The 18088-nt window shown below is 41.9% G+C and overlaps 1 protein-coding gene across 15 annotated transcripts in view; it reads right to left on the reverse strand.

The window, feature by feature from the left end:
• Positions 1-17869, reverse strand: part of LDB3 (LIM domain binding 3) — a 123746-nt gene extending 105877 nt beyond the window's left edge. For 8 of the 15 annotated variants that reach the window (XM_057421511.1, XM_057421512.1, XM_057421508.1 and 5 more), the window contains exons 1-2: positions 10166-10305; positions 9933-10058 (exon numbers count right to left, since the gene is read on the reverse strand). In XM_057421511.1, the coding sequence (XP_057277494.1) occupies positions 9933-10025 (93 nt within the window). In that variant the 5' untranslated portion in view covers positions 10026-10058; positions 10166-10305. Of the gene's footprint in view, positions 1-9932; positions 10059-10143; positions 10306-10445; positions 10507-15871; positions 15936-16222; positions 16362-16883; positions 16908-17738 lie in introns of those variants that run through there. The other 7 variants (XM_057421503.1, XM_057421506.1, XM_057421501.1 and 4 more) reach the window with 7 other exon arrangements.
• Positions 17870-18088: the final 219 nt, after the last annotated feature.

Consider the following 18088-nt stretch of genomic DNA (forward strand, 5'->3'; position numbering starts at 1 on the left):
ACATTTTCTTCAGAGAAAAAGTTTAAGGTTACAGTCTAAAATGACAATTTGCAGGGTGAGCAAGCAAAGCTCTGCAGAAACTTAAGCACAGAAATGTAGGAAAAGGGAACCACTGATGAGCAGGACAAAACCATCATTTTGCAGGCCATAGGATACTTGGTTGTAAAGGGAGAGAAGTCTCTTTCAGGAATTCTCAGTGGGCATATACTCTATTCTCAATGCAGAAATTACATTGGTATTAGTTGCAGCATGGGTTCCCCGACACAGGGTATATATATAATCAGAGAAACCACACAGCTACACACAGAGCAGTTGCGAACCTTCATAAGGTGTCCTGTTCAGCCAACTCCTTCCTGCAGCCTTACATCAACGCATACGGAAGGAGGAGACAGCAGAGTACCATCCCACATGGAGCAAGGATGAACGCAAAGAGCCAGGATTAGGGGTCTCCCACATGACCACAGACCACAGCAACAGCAGTACTTATCCTTGCAGCCAACTAAGACATACAGTTCTCAAGTGTAAGGTAGTTCCTCCATCAAAAGAGGATAGTTCTGCTATGTCTTGGGGATGAAACAGTCAAACAGTTCCATCATCCTTCACTAGGTCGACTCTTTCTGTCAGGGGCTTTCTTTCAATGGCCTGCTACCCACTACTCTGTGTGCTCATCCTGAACTACTGATAACTATATACCAACACAGCACACATTTTAATTTTAGAAATGTTACACTGAAAAGAAGCAGAGGGCAATTAAACTGAGACTGCTGTTCAAATAGGTTTGGTTTGTTGTTCAAACAACTGATGACACTTAACAGACTTTTGATCACTTCTTGTTAACAAGAAAGAAAAGCCATGTAATAGAGATCCTCATCTGCCCCACCCCATTTAGTTGACCAGAAGGATTTAATCTTGAATAATTTGTTCAATAATTTATGAAAACAACTGAGATAATCTTCTGGACAGGAAAGCGATTTTGACAGTAGGTCAGAAACGTACTTGTATTTTGCAATGCCTGTCAAAAAATTAGCAAAAAGTCTACCCATTTATCTCCTAGAGTAGATAATCTTGGCCAACCCTGATGAAAAAGAACATCTTGTTTCGGCTGCCTATTTCTTTTTTAAACGCCTGCCATAGTACCAACTGCCCTTGGCCATTTTTGAACCAGCTATGACTAGGTAAGGAGAGAATGCTGACATTCTCAAATAGAGCAGGATGGTCCCAGTGACCCCCAGGATCAAGATAAGGCAACCCAAATTCACCCTAATACCAGAGCATTCTGATTTGGCACTATGTACAAGAATCTGGGGTTACATGTAGTATTTTTGGAGTTTTGGATACCATGCCCCATTCCAGAAGCTTGAGGTAAATGCAGCATTCATTCCAATTCAAAATAGCTTCCTAAGTTACAGGATGCTTTAAATATAGCATGAGAGTCCCACAGAGGCTTCTGAAGAGTGTGCACGGCACCCTAAACAGGTATAATAAGCACCATGATGCCTCACAGTTATTTTTCTTCATGCCAAAGGCTAATTGTCACTAACACTGGCTTTAAACTGAAGAGCCATAAATTGCTTAAAGTAAGTGTATGCCCCTAAACCTGTTACCTTTAATGAGAATAAGGATTTCTGGCTGTGTTAACAAGTATGGCTAACCAAGGGCAGGAAGTAAGGCAGCCAAAATAGCCCAGCAACTGGAGTCTAGACCCTGAGCAAGGGAAAAGAGGGGATATGGTGCGCGCATATGAAAGGCTGTGTTCCTCCTAATCCTCAGCTGCCATTGCTACAAATCAAGTGCATTTGGAAGGATTTTGGGTAAAGGTTAAAACCTATTTATGCACAGTGTCCAGGCACTGAACACCTGTGGAAGAGATGATCACAACACCAGCTATGTATGTGGGAGTGCAGAAAGTAACTCTACCCTTACCAGGGGATTTGCATGCCTTTAAGACATTTGACCCATTATATCTTCCTAAAAGAAGAGCAAGACCTCATTGACTTTTTGGAAAAATGGCTGCTAGCCGCTACTAACAAAAAGAGGAGTCGCCTTGTATGACGCACATTCAACATGTCACCTGGAGCCATTCATAAGATGGAAACAAATAATTTTCAGGGTAGCTAATTCCTGAAACACAGACTGCTTATGCTCAAAGTCAGTGGGTTAAAAAAAAAAGTAGTTCTTCCTCCCCCCTGTAAATAAGTGCTGGGTGCTTTTGCTCCTGAAAATCTCACAGAAGAACACAGAAACACTTTCATGTTGGATAATGGAAGTTTTTAGAACTGTTTCCAGTTACTGATGTCCAACAGTAACACTAGACCAAGCTTCAGGGCCAGTTTCAAATGATCAAGCTTTTATTTCATTTAGGACCTTATGTTATGATAGCAGCTAAACAAAATATATCACCTATGCAGTACGTTTTAACAGGTGATACCTGCCTGCTTTTAAACATATATTATGTAAATGATGGGTCAACACAACGTGATGAAACAGCACACTTGTTGACATCCTTGTCTTCACTCTGTACCAGCAAAAATTAAATTCTTCATTAAGTGCCATTTTTTATATATCATAGCATATTTTCATCAAATTAAGATTTAGGAATTTGGACAACTGGAACAAAAAGCTTATCCTGAGATTCTGCTGTTAGGTAAACCTTTTATTAAGGCTTTAATTACATTAGTACAGAAGAAAGAGCCCTTTAACATACTATATATAAGCCATCCTTTTTCAACTAGCATTACTCATTTCAAAGCATATCATAGGTGACATTGCCAGACAATGTTATAAATTAGTTTCTTTCCTCAACACTTGCAAGTATTGATTTTTACCATGTTCAGCAAAAAATTTCCCTCCTTTCTCTGCCCTTCTCATGATCTTTCAATGGGGATTAATAATTTACATGCACATTGAGCATCTGGCTATTCCTGCAAGAAAACTCAGAATAAAAAAAAAAGCAGTACCTGATATTACATTGGACACCATCTAACACTATATTATACATTAAAATGGTGACATCTCAGGTACCTATGTGTAGAAACTTCTAGTTACGCACAGATCAGTCACATCAAATTGCGTTGTCGCTAACTCCAGTCCACTACAAACTAGATTATAGTGAAGACTATTGTATCTTGCACACTATTTTGATCCTTTCACAGTGCTATTAAAGGTTTATAGGTTTCATTTTGTTTTTTTAATACATACATTTTATAGTTATAAAATAACATACACTTAATGCTCCTAATTGAGCAACAAGACTGACCAGAGGAGAACTGCTGTTGCTGGTATTGAAAGCTAATGCTAATGTATTCTCAGAACTAATTTCCTCTCTTTGTGTTCCACTGGCTGGAGAACATTTTGCAATTATGTATTCAGAATGGGGCTAATGACAAGGTTATCTGCTATGTTAGAAAACAGCGATTTACAGAGTTCAGATAATAACAAAAAGTTTTACCTGAAAAAAGCTTATTGTGCATTTTATTTATAAAGCACTAACTGTTCAGCAGCTTTAAATTTGTAATTTAATGGTTACCTCCTGTTGCATTTACTAGTTCTAAAGGATCTGCAAAATTATTAACTTTAATAATAATTAAGTAAGTCTAAGGACTTCCTGAAATACTACAAGAACTATATTCTCAAAGAAACAAACTCTAGGCCAAAGGCTGAGAATTTTGTCAGACTAGGTTATCCAGTTGCCAGGAAACACTTTTAAATGTTAAGAGAAAAGGGAACATATCTCATGTCATGGATCTCATTCCTCAGATTAAGATACCTCCTCCTTCTCCATAAGGACACAATAACCAGGGTTATCCCCACTTGTGAATGTCTCAGCTTCTCACCAGCCTTGGGCCCAAGTTTCTCACAGTTTAACACTATGCCTCCTGTTCAACCAAAGAGCTCTGTTCCTCTCCCTTTTGCAGGAAAGAAAGCTGCAAAATTACTGCAGAGTGGGTTGTGGCTTTTTTTTTTTTTTGTATGAATAGTAAGCTAGCACCAGTAAATACCAACTGTAGTTATAACTGAGTTGGTAATTGCATAGATGCTGTTCAGCCCCATTTTATTTCATACACTAAGCTCTTTTGACAGCTAATGCCACACAGCACTGATGATTCAGATACAACCACATCCCAAAGAGAAAAGCTGCATTTAACAGGTGAAATAAAGAAAGGGCTTCAAACTCAGAAGTTATGTATTATGTGCCAGGATAGTAACAGCAGCAGGTTTGATAATGTAACATCACTTAAGCCAGTACCTCAGCTATTATTCATGTCAATGGGGCCTATATTCTAATAGGGCTAAATGTTTCTCCTGCAATTCAAAACGGATAGAATTAAGAAACAGAGCATTAAACAGAGCTGTGTGTGATGGCTGCACAGACACAGTGCAGAGTACAAAATACTGCTTCACCAGTGAGCTTAGTATTTAGTGATTACTTTAACCATACAGAAATACAAACATTTCTGATAATGGTAGCTGTAAACATACAGAATTGGCTTGCAAATTAGTTTGAAAGCAAAGATACCATCTAAAGTAACTAGTATTCTCCCATGACACTGACACATTTGTACATATAACAAACGACTGCACAAAATAAAACTCAGAATGTTATAACTTTGGATGGTGTGACTGTTGCTCAAGGAGTTATATGCAAGTTAAGCCCATTATTCCAAAGAAATGCTGATGCCCACAGAATAGATGTTTTATCAAAAAGAGACATGAAAGTTTTGGAGTGTACTTGAAAATTGGCCTGGAAGTATTTTATTTTCCTCTCACAAGGAACTAGAGTGAGTTAAATTGTAGAAGACTGGAAATATGTGAAACCATTCATGCATAAGAAATTACTAGAGTTTATCTAGATATAATACAGTCGTTACATTAAATAGCTCATTTTCCCTCTCAGAAGCTGACTCAGTCATTTCAGTTTGGGGGGAAAAGGAATCACCTCTACTGAATAGCAGTTAAAAGACTTTCACAGGACAAAAAACTTACCTGTTAGTTTCGCAGAATAACAACTATTATAAATACTGATCTATAGTTTTTAGTATTGTGAGGGATTCACATTTGTAAATTAAAGCAGAAACCAAACCCACACTCTCACAAAGTTGCCGTTGTAGCTATAGGACAACTACTCAGCAGTTCAATTCACCAGAGATGGATGCTTAATGGATGATGTGGAACCAGCATTTCAAGTGAACTTGTTGATTTGTTCAGTTCAGTCTAACAGGTAAACTGCACTCTTCTGATTAAAAGTTATATACAGCAGCACATGGCTATCTAAACGGAAGTTGCAGGATGCATAGTGCCTGACCTGAATAATTTGAGGTTTCCCTGCATTCAAGAATAGAACAAAAAAAAGCAGAAATGGACTCCATTCATGCATCACTTGACCGTTGTAAGGTGCTGATAGCCCATATGCATCAGGCCTACAGGAAATGAATACTCTCACATAGCTCTTCTAAAGGAAATGCAGTCACAGCAAGAGGTCAACATATGCATGCTAGAGAGTGGAGGAGGGACAGGAAGCAATCAGGAAAAGATGCTAATAAAAATGAAAGAGCTCAACAAATGTGAGGAAAAGCCTTCCTGCTCCTCCAGAGATATGGCCTGCAAAATGCTAGAATAGATCCACCCCAAAGAGCTGCTCCAGGCTGCTTGTATCAGATAAGCTAAATCTCATTTTTTTCCTATTAGTGCTTGCCATTTACCCTCAGTGCATTTACATCATCACCAGATATCTTCCTCACTTCACAGAATAAAGCCAAAATAGTCCTCTAAACTTTTGTTTTGTTTAAACACTATGTTCTTCAGCTTCAGGATCCAACTTTTGATTGGAAACCCAGGCAAGATTTGTAGAAAATACAAAACTGTATGGATAACCCCAGAGTGAATATACTAGTCATGAATTACCACACTGTTCTGGATAATATTTCTGCTATCTTAGATGATGATAATTCTTGCATAACTTCCAGCTCATCATATCACCTGCAAGCCAGTCTGTCTCTCTAGAGAAGCTTGCCATTCAGCAATAAACATTCAGCAATATATGAAGAGGCTCTGCTACTGCTTCTATCCATGTGCAATTGTAACATTTTAGGTAACAGGGCAACTCAGCACTTCAGGTAACTGACTATACCTAACAGCCTTCTTACAGGCTATTAGGTCTATAAAACTAAGGAATTCTGCTTGCCTCTAGACAGTGCAAGCAAGCAGCAGGAGAAAACCTGATTTGCTGCCTACATCAATTTGGAAAGACCAGATTTATGCATATGATCATGCCATTGCTGATAGCTCTTAGCATTGCCAACAACCTGTAAGTCTCATCCATTTCAGTAGGACTGACATGCTCAGCTTTACTGAGGGTCTATCAATACTGTTTTCCTACCTCTGCTACCTCATGACATCTTTTGACAAAGTTTCTTCTAGAGGATAGGATGGTCTGTAGGGTAGGGACTGGAAAAATATTTTTCAATATTCCTAGATTAATTTCTAATGCCATTGTTAAAGAAATGTGAAAGCTGCAAGGGTGACCTTAACTCTTCTCCACTTGTTTCTGTCTTGTCTTTTCCTCACCCCACCCCCTCTAAGTTAGTCAGGCACTTATTTTTAGACAAAGAACAGATAAGCAGAACAATCCATTTCAGGGAACATATCTTCAGCTGTCACTCAGCTCACTGACTATAACTCCTGTGTCTTAGGCTGTTGACTATTTAACAGTGAGCTGATCACCTGAACCTACCTGAAGGGAAGAAAATAACAGTATCTCAGACAGCATTTTAAAAAGAGTTCTTTAAAACTGAACTGTTGTGCCAAACATCTTTGATTAATTACCTTCTTTGCCCACTGTTTTAAAATGTATTTTCCTCAACAGAAGCATTTGTCGTATCACAGCCTCAGACTGTGCTTTTGTCAAGCTTCAAAGACCTTCACATTTTCTCCCCTGCTTCTCAGATGAAGTTCAAGCTGAGTGGGAATTGTAAAGTAATGACTGACAGAGTGCAGCGCAACAGTCAACTAAGCCACAGCCCTAGTTCATAAGTCCAGTGTGGCCACCGTATGTCTAAGTGTGGGCCAGCCTCATACTAGCTTCCCCTTTCAGGGAAGTCCTTCGAAACATGCATGAGTAAGACTATAGATGGGATGAACAATCCCAGTGTGGTAGACTGTTGTCACCATCTTTCTCAGGAGGTCAAAGGCAACTCTCTAATAGCATGACTTGTGGCATGATAGAAGAACACAAAGCCTCCATGAGAAAGGATGAGTCTTTTTTTTCTTTTTCTCTGTGGCCCACCCAATCAGTCTTACTGCTTTCGGACCGTTAGAAAATAATGAGCGTGTCTACATATGAAATCTATCTGCCTACATAGAGGGATACAATGCATATGTAGACAAAAAGGGCCACTGCACTGGTATTAAATTCCATCTGGTATTAAAAGCAATTGTAAGACCCTTACAGCTGAAGTGTTTGGGGTCTAGGACTCATCTTGCACCTAGGGAGTCCAATCCCATCTCAGGAGAGCTGTGGATCAAAACCAGTCAACATGTGTGGCATGTGGATGGTATCCACTGGCAACATTTAGAGCTGTGTGCCTTTCCCAAGAAAGGGATTTTCTTCAGTTATTTTGCCTCCCCAATAATATCTTGAGAATGCAAGTACATCTTTCCTTTTCCCCCATGGTAATATTGCAATTATGGCTAAATTCACAACTGAACTCATTTATGATGGCAAATTGCTGATTAAAGGGAATATCTTAACTGTTTGGAGATATATTTATGTGAGAGATGTTAAACTAAAAATGGACTTTAAGAACGCTACCATCATCGAGTTCCAATTAAAAAGCTATCACAACTAGCAGACTTCCACACTCCAGCTCCCTCATGCTACGTAGCCTAAAGAGGCTACGTTCATTTCTGCATGCCTGCTTTTTACCCCTAAGGCTGGCTACAAATTGAATCCAATCCCAAAGCAACTAAAAACTGGGCCTCACTGGGAAAGAGTTCAAAATATTTAACGGTGCTTTCTGACACTTCTACTGCTGGAAATGCAGCCAGCTGTGTGAAGAGGTAATTTCTCCACACCTCTGGGAATCCATCCTTTGCAGTTTCACTGCTACTTACCATATGCTCTCAAAAGCCCTATGAAAATCTATAGCCTTTGGACATAATGAGTATACTTTAAGAGATTATAATCTAAGAAAATGGATTCTTTGGGAAACAACTGTTTTTTTCTTTCTGATTGTGTCATATATAGTGTAAGTCCCACAGCCCCAGCCTTTGACTGACAGCCTCTAGGTATGACTTATAAAAAAAAAATCAATACCATACAGTACACACTGCAAAGTGTTATGAAAATGCCTACAGAAATATGTTGACATCTCTCCATACTTACCTTCAGTGGGATAAAGAAAGAAATACCAAAATTATTTATCATACTGAAATTAGTATAAGTTTATGAAATGAGTTTATTTTTGTGTACAAGGCTCCTTTTTGTTTGTTTTTTCTTGTTTGTTTTTAACACTGACAGAACAGCCTTCTTTGCAATTACTATGCCTCTTCCTCAAAAGGGGTTATGAAATGTTCCTCTTACCATCACAGGACCTAGTATTAAGTTAAATGTGGCTCTGTCTTCAGAGGAAAGAATACTCTGCATAAGAATAAGGGACATGAAATAATAGAGAGCTTTATAGTATGAATATGAAATACTGCAGTTAAGATTTAAGAAGGTCATTGACGACTGAGTCATGATTGTTGCAGGGAAATCAATTTGGTACCCACAACTTCACAGACTCTGTTTTCATTAGGCAAAAAAAAACCCAACAAACAACAAACCCAGTTTTCAGGGTAGTGTAGTGGCTTTTTTTTTTTTTTTTGCAGTGGAGCAGACCTTTTGTTTGCATTCTATTTGTTTGTCTGATGAAATCATCCCGGTATTCCTTTTAAACACTCATGTAAGTAACCCCTCTCATCATTGCCCTGCAAAACAAGCCTTCTGCAGGTGATCTGTGGGGAACCAAGACGTCTCTAAAAGATCTGAAGATTCCGGAACAGATTTGAGATTGTCAGAGTAGAAACAAAAGAAAGAAAAAAAAATAAAAAGAGACGGGAGCCACAAGAGAGTAGAAAGTAGTTTCCAAACCAGAAGTTACACAGGACTATCTAGCTGATAAGAAAAAGGTAGGTAAGGAAATACTTACAAATTTCCTGAAAACTATCCAATGATTAAAAACCTTTAGGCAACTGAGCCAATTCAGCTAATAAGAGCACTCAACTCTAACAACTTAAAATACTGATCTTAGAGGAGTCAGCTAGGAAATAAATGGACTGATCTGTAATCGACAGATACATCAAGTAATTAATTATTAAATCACATGTTGGTTGTCAGCTGCAAATGGAAGGCTTCTACATAATTTAAGACAGTATTTTAAGTACTATTGAGACTTCTGCTTGACATGTCTCATTTTCATCTGCTTATTGCTCCCCCCCCCAAAAGAGGGGACATGTATCCCTATCTTTGTCCAGTTTTAGCACCTAGGCTTCACGTATTTACAAGCAGTTACATGATCATTTTCTAAAAATATAGTTCTATATTCCCATTCACAGTTGTTCTATTCCCTTCCCTCCAAATAGACACCACCATATCTATCATTGAGGCCCTGATCAGCAAAAAAAGAGACACCACCACACAAAACAGAACTGGAAGCTTACTTAAAAGAGACAGTGTAAGCATTCTTAAAAATATACTAATGAGAACTGTCTTCCTGAGGCATCATCAATGCCAGGTTGTACCTTGAAGTGGTAAATTTTAAGCCCACATTATATTCTCTTTTTTCAGACCTAGCTGCAAAGATCCTCTATTTTGCTAGGCCAGGTCAGTGTACACATAACCAGTTCACTGCTATTTCCAACGTAAACAAGCTCAACAAGACTTTTTTCTCACTTACTCTGGAGATGGTCAAGGGCATATTGAAGTCCTTGCCCCCTTGCAGTCGGAAACCCCATGGTCCAGGTCCATTCAGAGTCACGCTGTAAGCCATGGTGTATCTCTTTCACACAGCAATGAGAAGGCACTGCAGAACAGAAGGATAGGATAGACAGAGAAAGTGAAAAAAAAAAAGCCAGAATGAAAAAAAGGGAAGAGTTTTATATAATGAAAGTGATTATCTTTCTGCCTTGCCTGTTCAGTTGTGCTCTGATATCACCTAAGAATAGATGGGAACTATAATGCAGATGCTGATATCCCAGCTGAGTAGGGTCCATAAAAGGTGTGTAACCAGACACCTACTATGCAAAGACTTCATGACTCAGAGGTCTAATATAGCCCCCAGGGAAGGGGACAGATCTTTCTAGGCTTCTCGAGCCCCTCTTCATGCTCAGTTACCTTATGGGCAAAACACATCTTGTAATAGAACAAAACTCCATGCTAAAATCCCAAACACCCAAAACTCTTTATTGACCTGTTAACAGCTACATAGCCATTTTTAACTTTCTGCTTCAGAATGTTTATTACACTGTGATATACAATGTTCTACAAACAAGTTGTTTTTACACAGGTATTTCCATATGTAGCAGGAAAGGCACCAAAGTGTTGACCTTTTTTTTTTTGCATTAGTTTGTTAAACTGAAAAAAGTACATGCTACATGCATGTAGCATCACAACCGCCCCCCCCCCCCCCCCCCGATTTCATGCTTGGCTCTTGCCTTCCCAAGGGAAAAAAAATTAATTCTCTCTGAATGCAGACAGAGGTATTGTGGGTTATTTATAATCAGCATTTCACTTCCTTGGCAAAAGCACAGTTTCACTACATACCTGTCTCATTATTTTGATGCAAGTGTTCTAAAGGTGTGACACTTAAACAGAAGCCTAAGAATACAAATAGCTAGCTAACTGCTTCCTTAATTCATTCCATGATTTTTCATAGTTTATATTCCCACGTTAGGTGTTCCATAAAACTTTAAAACTTTATAATTCTTGTTCAGTAATGCTGGATAGCATTTCTGCCTTAGATTTGCAACAGCTAAAATACAGAGAATATGAGGGAAGGCAAGAAGTTGTTGGCAGAACCATAGATACAAGCAAAAACCTTCTGCTCTCATGGTAAAGCTAGAAACATTAAAACACTCACCCCTTTCAAGTCATTAATACACACAGGACCTCCAGAACCACTCTCCTGTTAACTCCACAGCATCCCTGCCTTTACCCTCTGGTTAGAAAGAAATTCCCATTACATTGCGGTGTGGGGGACAAAAAAATAAAATCCCATGGGTTCTACTCTGATAATCAAAAAGACAACCAAAACCACATAACGCACTGGAATGAGGTAGCTCAGTTTGAACACTTATAGTAGGGCACTCTGCCCATACACCTACCTTAAAATGTGGTAGAAAAACTGAGCTCAGTCTTTATCTGAGGAGATGGTCAACCGTTTTTCAAAACCATGGGGCAATGTGTTTAGTATTCACAGAATACTAAATGGTAGAAAACCCATTTGTACAAGGGAATAATTAAACTCTGCATACACACCAGACTAAACCACGTAACTGTATTTTTCAGTCAGAGGTCCAAATTAAACCACAGCAGTTCACGTGGATGTGAATGAAAGCTACATTAAGCCAGTAGAATGGGCCCAAACCAAAACCAAAGCAAATAGCAAGACACAGCTTGAAAAGAAATGGGTTTCTGACATCTCACAAATGCCTCTAGGGCACATTCACATTAACAGCTGTAACCTACTCTGTATGAGTCCAGAACCAGTGATGTTTGGATGATGACTTTAAGGGAAAACAAAACCAAATTGCTGCAGTTCAAGTCGCAGAGTTTTCGGTTTTTGTTTGGTTTGGGTTTTGGGTTTTCTGTTTGTTTGGTTGGTTGGTTTTGATGGTCATCTGCACACACAAAAGATTGAAGGTAAATTGTCACTGCACTATTCTTTTCCTAAGAAGTCATTACTGTTTTTTAGTGACCTTTCTTGGCTCCATTTTAAAGATTCAGAAAAATGGAATAAAAACAGAAGACAAACACAGCAAGTCATTGCTTTACTAGTAAAGACAGTATCACAGAATAAAAGTATTAGAAGAAAGGTTACTTTTTTATGGATTGTTCTGTGCATGTTGCCTTCCTATACCTAAATCTTCAGTCAGGGAAGAGGGGGAGCAAAACCCAGACCACAATAAAACTACACAGCAAGCTGAAGAGAATAACCATTAAGAAACAGAGATGCTGTTTAATCAAACTTTATTAATTTCTATCCTGCTTTCACATGTTTAATATGACATTTGCTTATCAGTTTAGGACATTTGAAAGGATCTGAGATCCATCAGGCTGGGTGGTGTGCTAGGAAACTACAGCGGTAATCTCATTAGAGGTACTGTCATTTGAATGAAATGTTAAACTGAGGTCACTCTTTCCTACTCCTTTGGTTTCTGTCCGTGTCTGCATGAACATTCAGCATAGCTTGGCACTTTTAAAAAGAAAGTGTAGACGATATTCCAGTGTCCTGGCCAACACTCCCCTTCAGGAAGGGGAAGGTCCTCACAGGACCACAGCTCTTTCATGTGCCCGTACTATCACTACCAAGTACATTTTTGAAGTATAAATATTCCAGATTTTTCTTTCTCCAGCCTTCTCCAAGTCCTTCCCTCCTACGTTTGTTTCCCATCTGCCTCACTGGAGAAAGCTTTGTGCCTAATAATGAAAAGCAAACAGTAAAGGAGCTCATGTTGTAGTCACAGCTTCATTTGCTGAGGACACTCTTTGCATAGGTCTCACTTGTCTTCTACAGACTTCTAATACAATCAGCCTTAAAATAAAAAAGCTGGTGATCTAGGCAGATGACTACTTCAACCCTGTCCTGTTTCCAAAGGTGAGAGACATGGGTGTTCTCACCATGTCAAACATCCAAAGCAAACCCAGCAACTGGACTGGTGCAGCAGGTATAGCTCCAACATGGTTACCAGCAGAAATCTCAGCAAAACCTCCTGGGAAACCTGAGGACGAAATAAACTGTGTGTACATAATAGAGAATCCCCTTGTTTTCAGCAGCTTCTGATGTTTAGATGAGGTTTTAGTTGCTCTACATAACTGCCTGTTAGATGGACCCAAAAATAATTCTCTGTTTGCTCAAACAACAGTATTTTGTTTCTTTTGGTGAGCCTTCTTCCCTACATTCTCCAGCTATGTCAAAATCTTGCTTATAGTTCCCCCCGCTTCAGGCAGAAGCTATGCTGAGTCAGATGAGGTCACTGGTGTAAGGGTGACATTTAAAGGAATAAAAACAACCAAACATATTCCAGGAGGAGGGTGACATTTTCTCTACAGACATCAAGACAGAGAATTGTCCAGACCTCACCAGGTCCCCCCCAGGGTTGACTGATGGGAACAGCTGTGAGGAAGCTGGATGGACACCTCTACAGCAGAGGAGAATGCCACCACCTTCAGCAAATATTTGGAGCCTGGGCAGAGCCATCCTTCCACGTCAGAGACCTTACACTAGCGGAAACAATTCACACATGCTTAGAGACCACGTTGTATTACAGTGAATTGACTTTAGCAAAGCTACAACTGCATGCTTGGAAGTGCATCACCATTAAGTGAATGAAATAAAAACCACTAGTGTCAATGTTAAATTAGGTGGAAGGAAACAAGTAATGGAAACTCCAATTGTTCAAGTTGCTACTACTTCATTAAGCTGGCTACATTACTCATCAGTTATATTTTAGCTGCTGTGCTAGATATGCTCATAGAAAAACCTTGAATTACTGTTACTGCAGCAACGAGGTTGTATTACCAAGCATTTCAGAGCATCTCATGCTTGAGAGTTGAACTTCTGATCTGCAACAGACTATGCCTCTTTGGCAACATTCACCATTATGACAGACATGTTCTTTTTCTCATGGATTCCTGCACTGTTCCCAGTAAGTTTATCTACACTCTTTCAGAAGAGCGGAAAGGCAAGGAGAATGGATCAGGAGCATGTGAAGAAACTACTCACCTAGACACTGCATGAAGAAAACTCAAGCTTTGAACCAGATGTCTGATATATGCAATGCTACCGGTTACCAAAATTTTAAATAAACCCAATATTAATTATATTTTATGTGGATTAATAAGGAACTGTATTTGAGGACTGATCTTCACTGCAATCCACAAGACAAAATAGCTGATCAGTGCTACAAAATTTGAAACTGATGTATTAGAGATGTTAAAGCTTTTAAGCTCTGAATTCCTACCTTTACAATGTCAAACTGAATATAAAATTACCAAGAGCAAAGATTTTTCCCACAAGTTCAGCACAAGTTCAGTATTGCTTCCAACGCAAGACTATCTACAATGCAAAAGAGCTCACTGCCATCTCTCTTCCTACAGTGCAGAGCTCTGAACTGAACTAATCCTACTTGTACTTCTATGTATAGCTTTGTTTCACCCATTTAATCAAAACCCTTCAGTTCTCACAGAACTTTGTGGTTTTGAGTTCCTCTTAGCCCCTTTATCAAGTTGTCTTAAGTCCTGCATTCAGATCTTTCTTAAGAAACTACATTTTCTATCATGCTTGGCCTCACCAAAATCTACTTTGTCCATGCCATTCTAGTTTGTAGGTCCCAACAGAATATAGTATTGCTGGAGAGATAAGCCAGAGCAATACAATGATTGAATATTATCTCCGTTCTCTGTAATACATCTTCAGAAATGCAGCTCAAACTGTTTTCTGTTTGGCTGTTTGCTGTTGCCAGTATCGCCTTATCAATTCATCAAATTTGCTGTTTACCTCAATTCTAGATTCTTCACCATGACAGAAAAATGGCTTTTCACATTTTTTTCCTGCTGCATGGCTGGTTTTGGTTTGTTTTTCTTCCTGCCATGACCTCTTTCTACTACTACAGAAGGCTGGGTATATACCATAGTGTAGACAGACACTTTTGATCTTCAAAAGATTTGAAGATTTTTGGTAATTGTGTTAAACTACAAACCATACCTGCAGAGAGACAGGCTACCAAGGAAAAAGATACCTGTCCAGCCTGTTTACATAGACTTTTTTGCCCCTGTATTACAAAAAGACTTAAGTGTATGTTACCAAGTTCTCACTTTACCAGCACCTCAGTCATTGTTTTTAAAGGCACCCACTACAGTACGCAATACTTAACACCTCCATGGCACGTTTGGTGTCTTGCCAGGATATCAAATTTCCTTTTTTTTTCCTAAGGTAAAAAACACCTGAACACCTGCTGCTTTACCATGTCAATTTACATATACAGCCATAGCACTTAGGTTACCAGCTTCAGGTCACAAAATGAGTCAACAGCAGCGACTGGATTACAATGCAGGGCTCAGTTTCTAATACAGATACTTGAACTAGATAAAGAAGGCTGCAAAATGTGCCACTGTTTATTTTTTATCATTCTTCCCTGACTCTGGGCTAAAATTGGGAAAGTTGATTGGAACCCTGTGATTACTGTAATATGGGCTTTACTGCAGGGGATCCTAATTGACTGTTTTGGCTTAACAGAGGAAAACAGCAGACAAAAAACCCCAAACAAACAAACCCAAACACACACACACACACAAATGGCTAAAGAAGTTACATGCAGATCACTGTTCACACAGATCAGGGGACTCAGCTATGATATCAATGTCACAGTACCTCTATGGTGTTGGCTCGCCCCCAGAGAGCCTGCGATTTGGCACAGTGCAATGAACATATAAGGCTCACAAGAAGGTTCCTGTGCCACCAGTGCTATTTGTCTGCTACACATATTCCTCAAGGATCACTGCACCACGCTGATGTAGCAGGGTGTCCCTATGCATATGCCCAAATGACCAAGGATTCAAGATTTAATCTTGAATCGATCAGGCTTACAGAAGTTAGATTTCAGCCGAATGACTCACCTACTCTTTCTTGCCTTCCCACTAAATGCTCTACTAGGTAACGTTTACCACAACAGAAATTCTTTAAACCTGCAGGTTGGACTTCAAAGACAGCAAATGGCTGCACTCCATAGCCGTCATTCGCAAGCCGTCTTTGCCTAGCATAGGGCCAGTGCTCCTGCCCGTTCGGCTTCTGCTGACCTCTTAACCGAAGAGCACTGGCAGCTTACTCTCCCTACGCAGAGGCGGAACGCTGGGAGCTGCGGCACTCGGCATTAGCCGCCGCCCCTAGGCCCACTCTGCCGGACAGAGTTCGGCCCTTCGCTCTGGTGCCGGCGCTTCTCCTTCCGTCAGAGCCGCGGCACGACCCACCTTGCCCACTTGCAGTTATCTCGAGTAGCGCAACCGGTAACTCTAGACCGGTAAGGAGCCCACCGCTACCTCAGGCCACGCACCGCTTTACCGTGACACGGGTGGCGGCGGGCGTGGGGCGGCCGCTCCGCCGCGGCCAAGCCCCCAGCGGACCGGCGGGCGGAGATCTCCGCCCCCACGGGAGCGGCCGCTGCCCTCAGCGGGCGGTGCTTGCGGTCACACGCACCCACGGACATCTCACGGGCATCCCACCTCCCGCCGGGCCACCACCCCCGGGGAGTTGCCGTCAAGTCACTTAGCCCCCGGGCGCTGAGGAGCGGGAGAGGCGGCCACGCCGCGGCACTCAGGAGGCAAGGGGGTGGCCAAGGTGCAGCTTTTAAAGTGCCCACGTCCCTTCCGGGCGCCTCCGCCGCGGGTGGGCGTGGCGTGCCAGGGGCGCCGGTGCCCACCGGGAGCCGTCAGCGCCGCGCTGACGGGCAGCCGTCTGTCACTCAGCGGGGCGGCGGCTTCGCCGGGTCGCCGCGAGGGGGCGCCAGGGGGGAGAGGTAGAGCGTTTGGGGGCTTGTCGCCATGGGTGGTTGCGGAGCGACCGTTAACCGAGAAACCGTTGTCTGCGGCGTCCGATCACTTCCTAACAGGTCCGTTTTTGAACGGAGATCACCTCTTGGCCTTGGTGGCAGAGCAGGAAGGTGACAAAGCTGTAGGAGCGGTTCGGCTGAGCGCCGGGGGAGCAGGTATCCGGGGGGCGCCGGGCGCTACGCGTCTGGGTGCCCTCAGGGAAGAAATGGCGGCGGCAGCGGGAAGGGAGGTCGGGGGAGGGCTGTGCCCTGCGGAGGGACCGGGAACGTTCTGGAAAGCGGCGCGGGAGGCGGGTGATGCTCCGGCTTTCCGGCACTCCTCATACGGGGCACTGGGCTCCTCGACTGCAGGTGGTCCGGAGAGATAGGCAGGAAACTGGGGATGTGCCCAAGCTCAGGGAAAGCTCCTAAGCATGTTTGTTAATGCTTTGCGAGCTTGGAGCCTGCAGCCTTCACTTCCACGTACCGCCAGAACGCGTGAAATTTCTGTTTTCCCCTTACAAAAAGTGGAAGAGACTTATTTTCCCCTTCAGTGGTTCACTGGTTGATAGGCAATGGTCGTTTTAATTGAGTGGTAAAGTTAAAACTACAGCCTAAGAGAAGCCAAAGGATTTGGAAGACCATTTTCCAAAAGTACAGAGTAAAAAAGGTTATTGTCCACCTGAATTAAAAACACTTAGCCTTGTGGTCACTTCATATGACTGAGCTTTGTCAAGATCTACCTGCTACATACATCCCTCTATTCAGTGTTATTACAGTTACGTGATTTCTTTTTTAAATATGCCCCCAAAAGTATCTTCCAGAAAGACAGCTGTTTTCTCAGTGCAGTGAGTAAGCCGCTGCTTTACGAGCCTGTTAAAGAGAACAACCAACAACAACAAACCCCAAAACTGAAACAACACACCCGGTTCTCAAGCACATAGACACTCGAACCTGACCCATCCGAATTGCCTGGGACCTGCACAGGAGCACGAACGCCCTGGGCAGGGGAAGCTCGCCGCCCAGGCGGGAGTGCCACTGATCCCATCTCCTCCGGTAACTGGGGCTGCGGTCCTGGAGAGCGGGGAGACAGCTGTGGAGGGCACGGGTGCATTCCCGGGGCCGCGCCTGCAGCTGCCCGACGAGCAGTTCCCCGCTGCCGGTGCGCGGCCCCGTCAGCACCAGGGACAGGTGCCGCGCCCCGGAGCGCGCCTCAGCCGGTAGTGGCCGCGACGCTCCGGGGGGCGCGCAGCTGTCAGCGCTCCTAGGCCTGTGCCCCTTACGCGGGGTCTCGGATGTCGGCGCTTAA

Source organism: Pezoporus wallicus, unplaced genomic scaffold (genome assembly GCF_028554395.1).
Source record: "Pezoporus wallicus isolate ANWC-B61680 ecotype Strahan unplaced genomic scaffold, APGP_CSIRO_Pwel_v1 contig_4816, whole genome shotgun sequence".
Lineage (NCBI taxonomy): Eukaryota > Metazoa > Chordata > Aves > Psittaciformes > Psittacidae > Pezoporus > Pezoporus wallicus.